At 39.0% G+C, this 13057-nt stretch overlaps 1 protein-coding gene across 2 annotated transcripts; it reads right to left on the reverse strand.

The window, feature by feature from the left end:
• Window positions 1–741: 741 nt before the first annotated feature.
• Window positions 742–13040, reverse strand: LOC116262452 (zinc finger CCCH domain-containing protein 6-like). 2 transcript variants are annotated; one of them, XM_050080178.1, is made up of 7 exons: window positions 12902–13040; window positions 12116–12267; window positions 11336–11389; window positions 10100–10213; window positions 9555–9845; window positions 9131–9448; window positions 742–1847 (listed from the first exon to the last, which is right to left on the reverse strand). In XM_050080178.1, exons 2-7 carry the CDS (start codon window positions 12179–12181, stop codon window positions 1479–1481), a joined length of 1212 nt encoding a protein of 403 aa, XP_049936135.1. In that variant the 5' UTR covers window positions 12182–12267; window positions 12902–13040; the 3' UTR covers window positions 742–1478. The 2 variants fall into 2 exon arrangements, with proteins under 2 accessions (XP_049936135.1, XP_031497713.1); XM_031641853.2 differs by lacking the exon at window positions 12902–13040 and adding an exon at window positions 12421–12859.
• Window positions 13041–13057: the final 17 nt, after the last annotated feature.

Raw genomic sequence — 13057 nt, forward strand, 5'->3', positions numbered from 1 at the left:
CAATGGAAGAAACCTCAATGCTTTATAAAAAAAGATATTATTGTAATGGTACATGGTTGGCTATTAGCGTGAAAAGCTCGTAGTCTATTTTCAAAATAAAATCAATGGGGTAACAAAAAAAAGAAAACGCACTTGACGTTGTCTTTGGCTCCCAAAGAAAAAAGGAACAATCTTTACCTTACCGAGGTACTGTTTATATATATATATATATATATATATATATATATGGGTTTCCATGCCTTGGACCAAGAATAGATGGCAGACCAAAAGAATAGCCACATCCCCAAAAAAGGCATCCAATATGAGTACCCCAGGCTCCATTTAAGATATATTCTGCTGAGGATGTTGAAGCATTTCCAGAGTTTTGAAAAATGAGATTTTGGCCAAGAAGACTTGAGGATCTGTTGGGGAAGGGGATTTTTGAGAGAGCAAGCATGTCTTCCTTTCTGTTAACACCAGATGGAAATGAATCATTGCGCTATCTTTCTTGCTTTTTCCTGATTTATAGTCTTCACAGTTTGTGAGGGACTTCTTCAAAAGAAAGCTTTACCAACAGGCTAGGCGCAATCTGACTGCCACTCACGCATTGGGATCAGTTGACTGATGTACAAGCGCAGCAGACTCGTTACCAATTCTCCTGTGTATCAAGCATTCAGATAGTTGAGACAGCATAAAGACCGTCAAAATCTTGGCCACGCAGCATCTATCATGTCATGCAAATTTGCAGTTCCGACAGAGAAGTAACGGGATAACATAACCCACCATATCTACATTTCAAGTTTTCAACAGAACTAAATGGTCCAAGATATGTCATAAATAACAAACAGCGTTGACATGGTTTTCAATTACATAAGCCTTCACATGAAAATAGGCTTCATACCAAGTAACAATTTTCCAATTATGCTTCTGACAGAGGCAAGGCGCTAATGTTCATCACTCCCTCAACTAAAGAAGGGGAAAGAAAATCTCCAAACTTCCATAATTCAATACAGAAGCTAAATTGTAACAAAACTGGAAGGACATCGAGAAGAAACAGCAAGCCATGCAGTGCTAAAAATACAAAAAGTGAGGCAGCGGTGAACTGGCCATATACATGATAAGAATACCTGATCTTCACCCTTCCAAAAAGATCAGAGCAGTATTGCACTTGAGAGGATTAAAGTTCTTATGAGGGACTTCCTCTTGGTCTTATTAGGAGATTATTGATGTAGATTGATGAACCTGTTTGACAGGGGCTTGTTTATTGAATATAACAATGATTTCTTGTATAAAATAAAGTATAAACACAAGATAAAGAGGACCTAACTTAGGTTAGACCTTGATCAGACAGAACCTAGAAAGCTATCAAGGGATGAAGTGGTTTTGCCAAGGTAATGCTTAGGCATATATAGTTTTTGAAGGGAATGGGGAGCAAATGTCCGTAAGATGGATTTATGAAGTCTGGTTGAGGAGGAAAGTAAGGATGGGTGTTGGGATTCTCATTCATCGCCACTGGGGACAATACCACCGCTAAGAGGAGCAGTACTATGACTGGACGCAATGGAGACCTGCCCTACCTTTGAGAAAACTGAACCCATCGAACCACCTGATCCAGTTTCAGTGGACAGGACTCTGTTGCTCTCACTTACAGCTAAAGAATCTTCGATTAATCCAGCCACCGATTCAGCTCGAAAGTCCGAGGATGAAGAGGATGGAGCTAGAGCTGCCACAGACAATCCAACAGGATATGATGCAACAGACACATCAGAGGACCTGTAACCTATACTTCCCATTGGATGATCATATTTGCATGTTGGTCCAAACTTACATACTCCATGTTGTGCATAGAATGTACAAATGGGAGCCCCCTGCGACAGCAAATAATAGGGATCAGCATCAAAAATCGCTTAATAGAACAGCAACAGTGTCTTATTAATAAATTCAGTCATTTGGTCTTTAGTCTCCTACAAGAATTACGCTTTCATCTTGTCCGGTACACACCCTTAAAAAGGCGATGGTTAACGAAACACCCTTTTTTTTTTTTTACAGAAGCTCTACACTATTTATTTTGATGCAGACAACAGGAAAGAAGAAAGACCAAAAACACATTAAAGAAAATGGTCTGTAAAGAAGAACCTTAAGAAAATTAGAAAGTTAAGAAGAAAGTATTCATATATGTTTTGGTCTCTCACACACATACAGAGACATACAAGTGTTATTGCCAATTTTTTGAATAAATCTCTACCTGGTATACTGGAATATAATATCCAATATCTGACATCCGAACCAATTGAGGAACATAGGTTCAAATGCAGAAATCCGTATATAATAGAAAGAGCTGTGGGCCTGTGACAGATTGTATAGACCTAACATACACCTGATGCACAAGCAACCCAACACAGCTGGCTATCTCATGATATACTCCCAAAAGATAAATGGAAGATCAGCTGAACGAGTTTGTGAAGAAGCCAAAACAAAATAGTTGCCATGGAGAAACTAAAGTTGAAATCATAAGCTCTTAATGAGAACAGTGAGTTCCTCCTCAAACACCTTTCCGGTAGTCCTTGGTTAAAGTAAATTTCATTCACATCCATGGACAACTAAATAATTAATTTAAACAACAATCATGTACTGAAAAGGAAGAATATCTTTGTTCAGAAGCACTTTCTAGATAATGCTTAAACCTTAGGAGTCAGTACTCTACAGATATAGTCCAGAAGTTGCACCCGTTGCTGCAGCTAAGGGTAAAATGGTTGATCAGCCACGCTAATAACAAAGGAAAATAAGCCATGAGTTTGATTTGAGAAAAATATTATTTTTGTACTCTATGATCTATCTCAAATGGTCAACCTAGAGTTTCAGTAGTAAGGAAGCTTCTTAATAGACTTTACCCCCTGCTCCCCTCCCCCTAACCCACAGAACAGGAAAAAGGAAATTTTGAGAATATGTTATCCCTTCGAGAAACAAAGACTAACAACAATATAAAGAAATCCAACTTTTTCTCATAAGCTTTTCAAGCAGACATCAGAATATTTCTTTGATGACAATTGACAACGTGTTATAGTAAACATCAATATGTTGCCATTTTAGACTTTTAATGTAATGTTCAACTTTGGAAGAAAAAGAGTTTTCACCTCGGTATAGCAGCCAACAGAAATGTACAGAGTTACAATTATAGGCATAGCAGTTCTAGAACCAAGGAACAACCATTTTCCTCACTTGAGGAATACAAGAGATCTACAGGAGCAAAAGAATAGTACAGGTTGTTAAAATATATATGCATATGCTACTGCCCATGATGATAATATATATATATATGTGTGTGTGTGTGTGTGTGTGTATTATCCATCTACATATGTATATTTCTATGTATGCATACGTATATATTATTACCATGGTATGGACATCTATATATTTATATTTGTATATATCTTGATGTAAACACAATTCATTTATTTTATGTAGTTTTAGCTTTACTGTTTCTTTTTTTATGTAACAAAGATAATGCCCAAACAGCACTGCTGTAATTTTTGCTAAGTCGTTAGGAGTGTCAAACAGCTAAAATCAATCCCCCTTACTCAATAAATAAAGGACTATTCCTTCGATATTAGTCACACACTTTTGCACGTATTTTAGGGATATAATAAAAATGTCTCTTTTACCATTTGTGTGTGTGATATCCTTTATTCTTTTTATGAATCAATGAACTCAGTGTGACATCAAGTGAGGGATTACTTTGTATTTGTAATAGTGTTGCAAAAGCTCTCTAATTGGTAAAAGGTAAGAGAGCCTTCAACGCATACATGGTATCAAAGATTCAAAAAGGTTTTTCGTGCAGCCCCAGGATTTGTGCTAGAAGCTTATTTTGTTCTTTCCTGTGGTCTATTTTCATCCTCTTCATTCCTTTTCGACTCTTGAGCACATGAGATAAGGACAATGCAGTTGTCCCCTTTTTACACTCAACTCATCAAATTACATAACCGGGGCTCCACCATGAAGCATCACATTTAATGGAGAGATCTGTGGGGATTAGTGGATCGGTCCAAAGTAAAGCCTATGCTTCAACTTAGTAAGGTGTCCCAAGATATCAAGAAAGCCCAATGGAGATGAAATAATCAAGCCTATGGAAAAATATGATAAAAAGTCTGATTGATACATAAAACACTCTGTCACTCCAGGATAATACCTTGCATCCTCAAAATTGTATAATTCAGTATTTGCACCAATGTGGCAAAATTCTCATTGCTAGTGAGTCCTGGGATTATATTAAATAATGAATAGAATGGAAGATATTAACTATCAGTATCATATAAAAGGGAAGATTTGTGCCACCAAGCAAGGTAATATGACAATATGTGAGCACTTTTCTTGCCCTACCAAACTGTGGGATGAAATGAAACTTTTTGAGCCTAAATGTGTGTTTACTGAAAATTTTAGAATATATCAATGACAAAATGAGAAGCAACAGTGTATTAGTTCCTTAATGGATTAAGGGGCCTGAATTTGTTGAAGCAAGGTCAACCCGAGCCTCCCCCTACAGAACATGAATATTACACATATGCACATGGAAGAAACTAGGCCAAAGAAACTCTCAAATGGTAGAAAAGATTCCGTTATCACCATATCTAGACCCAGAAATAAAAAGCATACTATTATAGTGACTATGAAGGATAATTGAATGTATATTTTTCTTTCAGGTGATGCATTGATTTCCTAGAAGCATAAAAAGCAGCAAAAATTATCATTACAATCTGCAAAGGCAGAATATAGTTATGGCAACCATGGCAACCAAAATTATTTGAATAAAGACTCTACTTAAAGATATGAGAGTCTGAATCTTTGAGCCAAGTAAATTGTATTGTGATAACAAAAGTGTTATATACGTTGCTGGTGACCACACCTTCCATGAGAGAACAAAATATGTCATGAAGAACTTTTACTATGTTAGAAAGGAACTTTTGAAGAATCACATATTGCTTCCAATTGTGATGTCCAAGTATCAAATTGTTGATCTCTTCACCAATGCTCCTCATTGTGTGATCCCTTTGACATTCAGTGGTGACACCGTAAGTTTAAGGGTGGTGCCCTTCCACACATACACAAATATATATAGGAGAGATCAAAATCTACCAGATGCCACTAAAAACTAAAAATTATCGCCACAGGAGCATTAGCGACAGTTTGTGGTGTAGTTCCACCAGGCCACTTGACATCCAGCAGATTTGAATATTCATTATAATATATATATATATATATATATATATATATATATATATATATATATAGGGGATGTCTGTAGGAACCAACGTATCTCATGGATGTTGAGGGGGCCATCCGATTTCATCAAATTAGATAAAGTCGGATGACCCCGATTCATTAACTTATATTCAAGCAGGTGAACCTATTTCCCCACCCCTCCCACTTTCTCCCCTCTGCCCTTGCCCTTCCCCCCTTCTCTCCATTCAATCCCTTCTCACCTGTGCAACTCTCCCAGAGTGCAGACAGCGAGTTGGTGCTTTAACGGATGGCAAAACCTTGATGGAAGCGTCCTTTTCTGGTATGACTCTCTCTCTCTTAAGGGTTTGGTTTCCAGCAATCCATGGCCAACTGTCGTACTACCTTTATTTTTGCTTTTTCTTTTGGCTTAAGGAGCTGCCAGAGGGCAGCTCTTTTCTGCAGCAAGGGGTGGCTTCAGGAGCAGCCCATTTTCATTTTTTTGGGCTTAATGAGCTGCCAATGAAGGGGCTGCTGGAGCAGCTCCTTTTCCTCTACAGGGAGAGAAAGGGTCAGTAAGGAATGCAGAATGAGTGGGGGTTGAGGGAGAAGAAATGGGGGTCCGACATTAGATCGCATGAACAAGAGATCATGGAATAAGTGGTGGCCATCCATTGCTTATTCATGAGATACATTGGTTCGGGAGCTTGGATCCTCACCCATAGCAACGATCGCGGCTTTATTGCATCGGACAGCTCTCTCTCTCTCTCTCTCCCCCTCAGGGCATGCGTAGTCCATCTAGACTGCTATTCTCGCCAAGACCTGGCCATGGCAATTCATGTTTCCTACGTACATATGTACTGTATGCACATACATATATGGAAAATTTGAAATAAGCTAGTTGTTGGATGGTTGAACATTTTACAACTGTTGCTAAAAGCACCATAAAGGCATAAACTATTGTTAAAAGCACCATAAATCATTGGTAATGCATTTGTAGCATGGTGCTTTTAGCAATGCTTTTAATATTCAGTCATTTGGCAACATTCGGCAGTCTAATGGGGTGTGTGTGTGTGTGTGTGTATATATATATATATATATATATATAACTTTTCCCTTTTCATGTAAATATGTTCTTTATTTTATTTTTACCTCTTTTCATGTAATGCAAGTAGGCATTACTGTAATTTTTACTCCACTCAATGGGATTGTAAAATGGTTAGGCTGTTGGGCAGTCCCACAGCTAGTTCAGTCCCTTTTGTTCTATCAGAAAAGAATGGACGTCTCTTCTTGTATTAATCATGCATACTTGCATGGATTTTAGTTATATAATAAAAGCTTTTCATTGTTAATTTACTATTTTATGTGCGTGACTACATCCTATTTTTATCTTTTTCATGGTTGAGTGTATTTATGTGATGCTTAGAGTTAGAGATTACTTAATGAAAGAATTGTAGAAGCTTTCTAATTTGTATTTAGTAAGAGAGGGTTCAATTATTACACAGCCATACATCGCCAATCTATGAGCAGCACCTTGCCTTGACAAATGATTGAGTGTCAAGATTAAGCAAGGTTATTTGGCATCCGGTTTAGAAGGTTGGTCCAGTTTTTAGAATTAAATCTCAACCTTCAGACACAGTGCTGATACCAGGAAAGTATAAAGAACAGCATTATCATGGTTACAGTCTCCATTTGCAGAAATCAATGACTACTGTGTGGTATGTGATAAAGGAAGAAAGCTGCTATATGGTTGTAAATTCTTATGACAACCATCAAAATGAATATCATCCTTGTCATTGAGTGACTGACTTAATATGCACTTTTCAATTCCTCTAAGGAAACAATGCGTATTGACCACAATAATAACCTCAAGGAAAATTTGCATGGGAATTTAAATTTGCACATCTATACAAAGTACATTTTCATCAGGCAATATTTATCCAGCATGCCTCCTGTTCCTATTTCCCATATATCCTCCGTTGCCTTCTCTGCTGCCTTGATCTTGCAAGAAAAGATTGCTCAACACTTACACGATATACATGCACACGTACGTGCATCAATCATATAAACAGCGAGGTCTGTGTACCTAAAATTTTAAAGTTTGACTACCTTGACACTTCTTATCTGGGTTCAAATGATATTCATTAAATGCATTAATAAACCCCTTCATATGAATCGTAAAGTGATTTAGAAGGATGCCTTTGCCTCCACCTGACTGTGCAAAAGAAGCTCTGCTCTTGCAAGCTTAATAAAAATATTCTTTCATCAAAAGGCACTCCACCATATAGATTTTGCAACACCCTATTAAAAAGTTCAGTCTCATATCTGAAATTGTAAAGAATCTTGTGGGACTTTAAAGGGGTTGACTAAGTAATAGATTATTCTATTTCCTAGTTTTTTGGGGCTGGAATTGAAACTACTAAGGAGCAGGTTGGGGTCCACCAAACTAAAACACCGAGCCTAGTGTGCGAGTGGACCGGGTTATTATAATAATACCAGAGTCAGTTCAACACTTTGACCTATGGTTCTACATATATAGATGTGTGTGCCTTGAGAGAGATAGCATACAACGGCCTACTGAAAAGTTTAGCCTCGTATCTAAGATCGTGAAGAATCTTTTAGGACTTATAAAGGTGTTGGCTAAGTGATAAATTGTTCTGTATTTCCTAAACTTGTCAGAGCTGGAACCCAAGCTACTATGACGAGGGTTGTGATCCACCAAACTATGAGCCTAAGCTTGACGTGGGAGTGAGTTATTCTTATGGTTGCACTAGCATCATCAGACACAACAATAGAGATTCTTCCAAATTCGCTCTAAATTGGAAAATGGCCCACTTCCTTAAAGCAAAGTTGGAAGTATCTCTATTGTCGTATTTGATGATGCTAGCATAATCAGAAGAATGACTCGCTTCCATGCCGGGCTTAGACTCCTAATTTGATAGAACTCAACCCACTCCCTAGCAGCTTCAGTTCTAGTCCCAAAAAGACTAAGAACCAAGACAATCTATCACTTAGCCAATCCCTTTATAAGTTTCCCAAGATTCTTTACAATTTTAGATACAAGATTAAAATTTTCAATTGAGTGTTATAATCCACCCCACTTAAGGCACAAGCGTCGGTGTGTGTGGGGCCATAGGTCCAAGTCTTGAACTGGTTTTGATATCATTGTAATAGTCTGGCTCACTCTCACACCAAGCTTGGATCTTGGTTTGGCGGTTCCCAAACTACCCCGGTACCCCCTAGCAGCTTCGGTTTCCGCCCCAAAAAAATTTAAGAACCAAGACAATCTAAGACTTAATCAACCCCTTTATAAATCCCCTAAGATTTTTCACAATCTTAGATGAAGGAATAAACTTTTCAATAACTCTTTCAGATGACCACCAATACCTATTGCAAGCCCAAATTGTAATTAAAAAGTGGTGGTGATTGAGGTAAACTAGTAACGTTTCAAGAAAGGAAATTTTAGTAAAAAACTGAATAATGAAAGATGAAAAATAGGTGACAAAAATGCAGAAATGCTACTCATGTTTAAACAGTCTTAGATGAATGGTGAACCCAAAACTAGGATACTAGTCTCTAAGTTCCATAAACTGTAACTTAGGGTAGTTAGATGGAAAGCATCCATAAAGACCACGAGAATTAGCAATTTAGCAAAGGGCAGGATCTATACAAGTTTATCATTAGAAAGCAGAAGTGTTTGAAATTAATGTTATTATGTAATTATCACAACTACCATCATTATCAGCACGACCACCACCATTATAATTATCACCATTGTTGCACGTCACTGTTAACAAAGTATTACTTGATGCTCTTGATAATGTTGTTTCTACCACTGTCATCCACATTATTATCATCAATAACACTACCAATACTGCAATCACTAACATCTACAATTCCTTCAGATGTGCAAGAAATCAACATTATGAGAACATACCGCACGCAAAGGTAGACCTATGGGGCTGAGAACATAGCTTGTTTTTTGTATAGCCTGGTCGCGTGGATGATGATATCTACAACTGGAGCCAAATTTACACTCCCCTGTTTTAATATAGAACTGACATTCTGGCTGACCAGGTCTTTCAGGAAAACTGTTATCCTTCTGGCTGCTTAAGGGACCATCGGTTGGAGATGATGAATAGAAAGGTCCCTGGAATGCAGGTGCAGAAGGGGATAGCTGATGAGTCAATCCATAGAGCGGTCCTGTACCAGCAGGATGTTGTGTACCAGGAGAAGCTAGAGGAGCCATTGGTGACTGTTATCACACAAGGTACAGATAATTAACACAAAAATTTACACCAGCAGTGGCAGGCACTCAAAGGCCAAGAGGAAAGTGAACATCTTAAAGTAGTTAGACTTACAGGATAGCTGCTCCAACTTGGAAATGGAACCATGCCTGGATGTAAAAGCACTGGGGCATAAGACCCTTGGACATATGAACTGGGTAAAATTGGTGGCCGAGCAAATTGCCAGCCAGTAACTCCTGCTCCGTATGGTTGAGAAGAAGGAAGTGAAGGAGACTGCACCATTGAACAAAATGCAGGTGCAGAAGTTGGCAGTGAGGTGCCAGCTGGTTGTGGATGATGGAATTTACAGGTCATACCAAATTTGCAGAGTCCTGTTTTCATATAATAATTACACTCTTTTTCGCCCTGCAAAAAAAGGTTATCTACAAATAAGTAAGTTCAATAATATAGACATGATGAGATAAAATGAACAGTCTGGAGTCTTTAACAAGTCCTGGTAGCCAGAAGAACAAATGAAAGATTGAAAGGAATATCACAAGTAGTGCTAGGGCAACCTAACTTGAGGAAATGAAAACAATTCCAACTAATTAGGGCGTTCCTTAATGGATTCACGAGAAAAATTTGGACAAAACTACATAAAGAATGAGAAGGGATCCAACCGGTCGCAGTGGGTAGCCAAGATAATTTACTGGCAGTGTGTTCCTCGACCCATTTTTTGGATGGTGGAACTTGCAAGTTGCACCAAATTTACAAGTTCCAGTCTTCAGAAAGTACTGCAACAACCACACAAAAAAGCAAATTTGTGCAGTTCCAAGCAAGAAATCAAATAAATCTCAAAGCGTAGATCATACACAAAGGTTCAAAAAGAAACCATCATACCTCTGAAAATAATCAATGCACTGACTGCTTGCAGAAGGAAGTTGTAATCATTTTAAGTGTCATACAGTGTACTTCCTGAAGTTGGTGAATGGTTTCCTACTTTTCTTCTTAATGTACCATTAACTTCCAGAACAAATCACACATCTATGGAGGGGTCTCTAGCAAGTTGGTGTAAATGAAAAAGGTGACATGAAGATTGAATATCATAACACACAAACGCATCATGACCATTTTTTCATGAAGGAAGAACCATCCAAGCAGGGTTGTTGGAAATGGGTTCAGAGCCATCATCACTTTGCCCCTTGTGGATGTAAAATCTTCAAATTTCCCTCTTATGCTCACAGAAACGTTACCTCATTAATTAGAGTTTTATGCAAGGTTTATCAATTAGCACCTTACATACAAGTTCAGAGAACATCAAGTAATAAAGAGTGGATGATATAACAGACTCATGAAGTTTCTATCAGAAACATCGAGTCCTCAACCCATAATCATTTTAAGGCCTTCTGTAAGAAAATAGTAACATAGCAGCAATAGTAGGGCCTGAGAGTTTCATGCATAACTTAGTGAGACCAAACATACTTTTTAATCAGTTATCACTACCATACCTACAAGAAGCTTTACATATCAAAGTTGCCAAATAAAAACATCAAGAAAAACCAGTAGACATGGATTTAGTAAAATATGACTGAACTAACCAAGAACTAAGCAGCATCTGAAACGTTTTTCCTTATTTAGTTGATTCATAGACACCACAATAACGTTGCACTAAAGTCAGGTCCCAAGTAATATATGATTCTGTGCAAATTATGAATTTACATGCCTATGAAATACTGTTGTTGAAGTCTGTACACGAAAATGAGCAGCTATAGGCATGAATTCAAGTAAGGACCAAGTTGGCCCAGGAATAAGCTCCATTTGTTACCAAAAGAAAGACGTATGTCTGTAGTGTTCGCCTATCAAATCGAGATCGCAGACCTAACGTGCATCAAATGAAAAAATTAATAGGATTGTACCTGGCAGAGAGGTTCACCCACTCTTTCTGGATATTCCCCTAAAACTGCAAGCCGCTGCAATGTGAACACAGCTTACAAAATCAGCATACAAAAACAATCTTAAGATTGCTGGTAAACAGAACTAACAAAACTGTGGAATTAAGAGAGAGATTATTGATGAAAGGCTGCCCCCACGTAGCCTGTACAGTGTACAGAAAATCCAGGAAGGCGTCACACAAGCTGTAGATTCTGATGAATAACATGACGATCCCTTAGTCAATGCACCAAGCTCGTCCAGCCTACGTGAAACGACCGACTATGAACTTAAACATCTAAAGTGAAAGCGGGTAGCTTGAGCACAAATCTTCAGCTTATCGAATACAGGGAAGGAGACAAAGTCACATTCCAGAGGAAGAAGCACCCCAACCGAATGCACCCCCTTAAAAAAAATAAAATCACCACCGACATTTCTAATGAAGACCTATACTCCGCTTATGATCTCGGGTGTACTGAGAAGGCGCCCCGGCCAGCATGATTATAATGTCAAATATGGACACGAGTGCAATGTTATCTTTTTAGGACCAGAACGACAGTAACACATCGCTAAGAAAGCGTCTGAGATCCCAATCAGCTCCACCGCCTAAGTAAGACAAATTGACCTCTTCGGATCTGATCAAGTTTGAACTAGAATCATATGAACCTAATGTCTTAAGCTAACCAAACATCTATTTAAGCAAGATTGAGGGACCAGAAGTTCCGATCCAGAACAAATAACAAGGATTGAGAGGAAGAAAGTCCTACCAGATTCCGGTCTCCAGGGTGATTGAAGCGGCAACCCCCGCCATAGCCGCATAATCCGGTTCGCATATAGAACGGGCAATCAAGCTCGCCCGGCCGCTCCGGATACAACTCTCCGCTGCCATCTCCACCGATTCTCAGCCGCCACAAAGGTCCTGCAATGCCAATAACACAAACCCATTAGCCCCCTCATATTCAACACACACCGTTTCCCAATTCCCCTAATTCCTTGAGGCCCCCAACAAAGAAATACCCCAATTACGGCGATCTGGACGCGTAATTCAACAATGCACGTGCAAAAACCTCACCTTCGAGCCCGGTCTCTGCAGGGGTACGGTTCCACTCTAGGGCCAGATGTGTATGAGAGCCTTCCACCCTGGCGCTCCTATCGTAGAACTCCATTAACAATAAGACCTCTTCCGGGGTTCCCCACTTCTGGGCCGTTACGGGGGGTGAAGATGAAGGAGATTCTAGAGAGTTTCAGCTTCTTAACTGTTTCTGTAGGATTTGGACGTGAAACCCAACAGGGAGAGGAAGAGGCAGAGGCAGAAGACACCCTGCTTCAACCCCTCTCTCTTTCTCTCTCTTCACAGATTTTGATCTTTCAAAGCTCTCCCATTCTCGAGTCTTTTCCTCGTTGGCAACCTTCACCCTACAAACTCCCACTACTATTACTACTACTAGTCTTTCTCTCCCACGCTTTCTCTCTCTCAATCTCTCTCGTTCGCGTACCCGCCAAAAAGGAAAGGTTATAGATATAAATATTAAATTTGTGTTATTTGAGCTTACCTGTGCGAAGTGCCGTCACCAATTCAAAACTACCGACCTTTTTTTATCTCATTGTCTCCTTGCAAAAGAGTGATTGAGTCTCTTTACTGCTGGCAACTACTCGCGAGGAGAGTTCATAGTGCAGCTATGATGGTTGCAAGCGGTGCAGATCTTCTC

The sequence above is a fragment of the Nymphaea colorata genome, chromosome 10, assembly GCF_008831285.2.
Source record: "Nymphaea colorata isolate Beijing-Zhang1983 chromosome 10, ASM883128v2, whole genome shotgun sequence".
Taxonomy (NCBI): domain Eukaryota; kingdom Viridiplantae; phylum Streptophyta; class Magnoliopsida; order Nymphaeales; family Nymphaeaceae; genus Nymphaea; species Nymphaea colorata.

Bases quoted from the DNA above. Each gene is read 5' to 3' on its own strand.
- LOC116262452 (XM_031641853.2), bottom strand. From the start codon at position 12,514: ATGGAGTTCTACGATAGGAGCGCCAGGGTGGAAGGCTCTCATACACAT. The intron at 12,268-12,420 runs GTGAGGTTTTTG...TTGGCATTGCAG, and splicing joins TGCAGAGACCGGGCTCGAAG to GACCTTTGTGGCGGCTGAGA. The intron at 9,846-10,099 runs GTTGGATCCCTT...CTTTTTTTGCAG, and splicing joins TTGGCTACCCACTGCGACCG to GGCGAAAAAGAGTGTAATTA.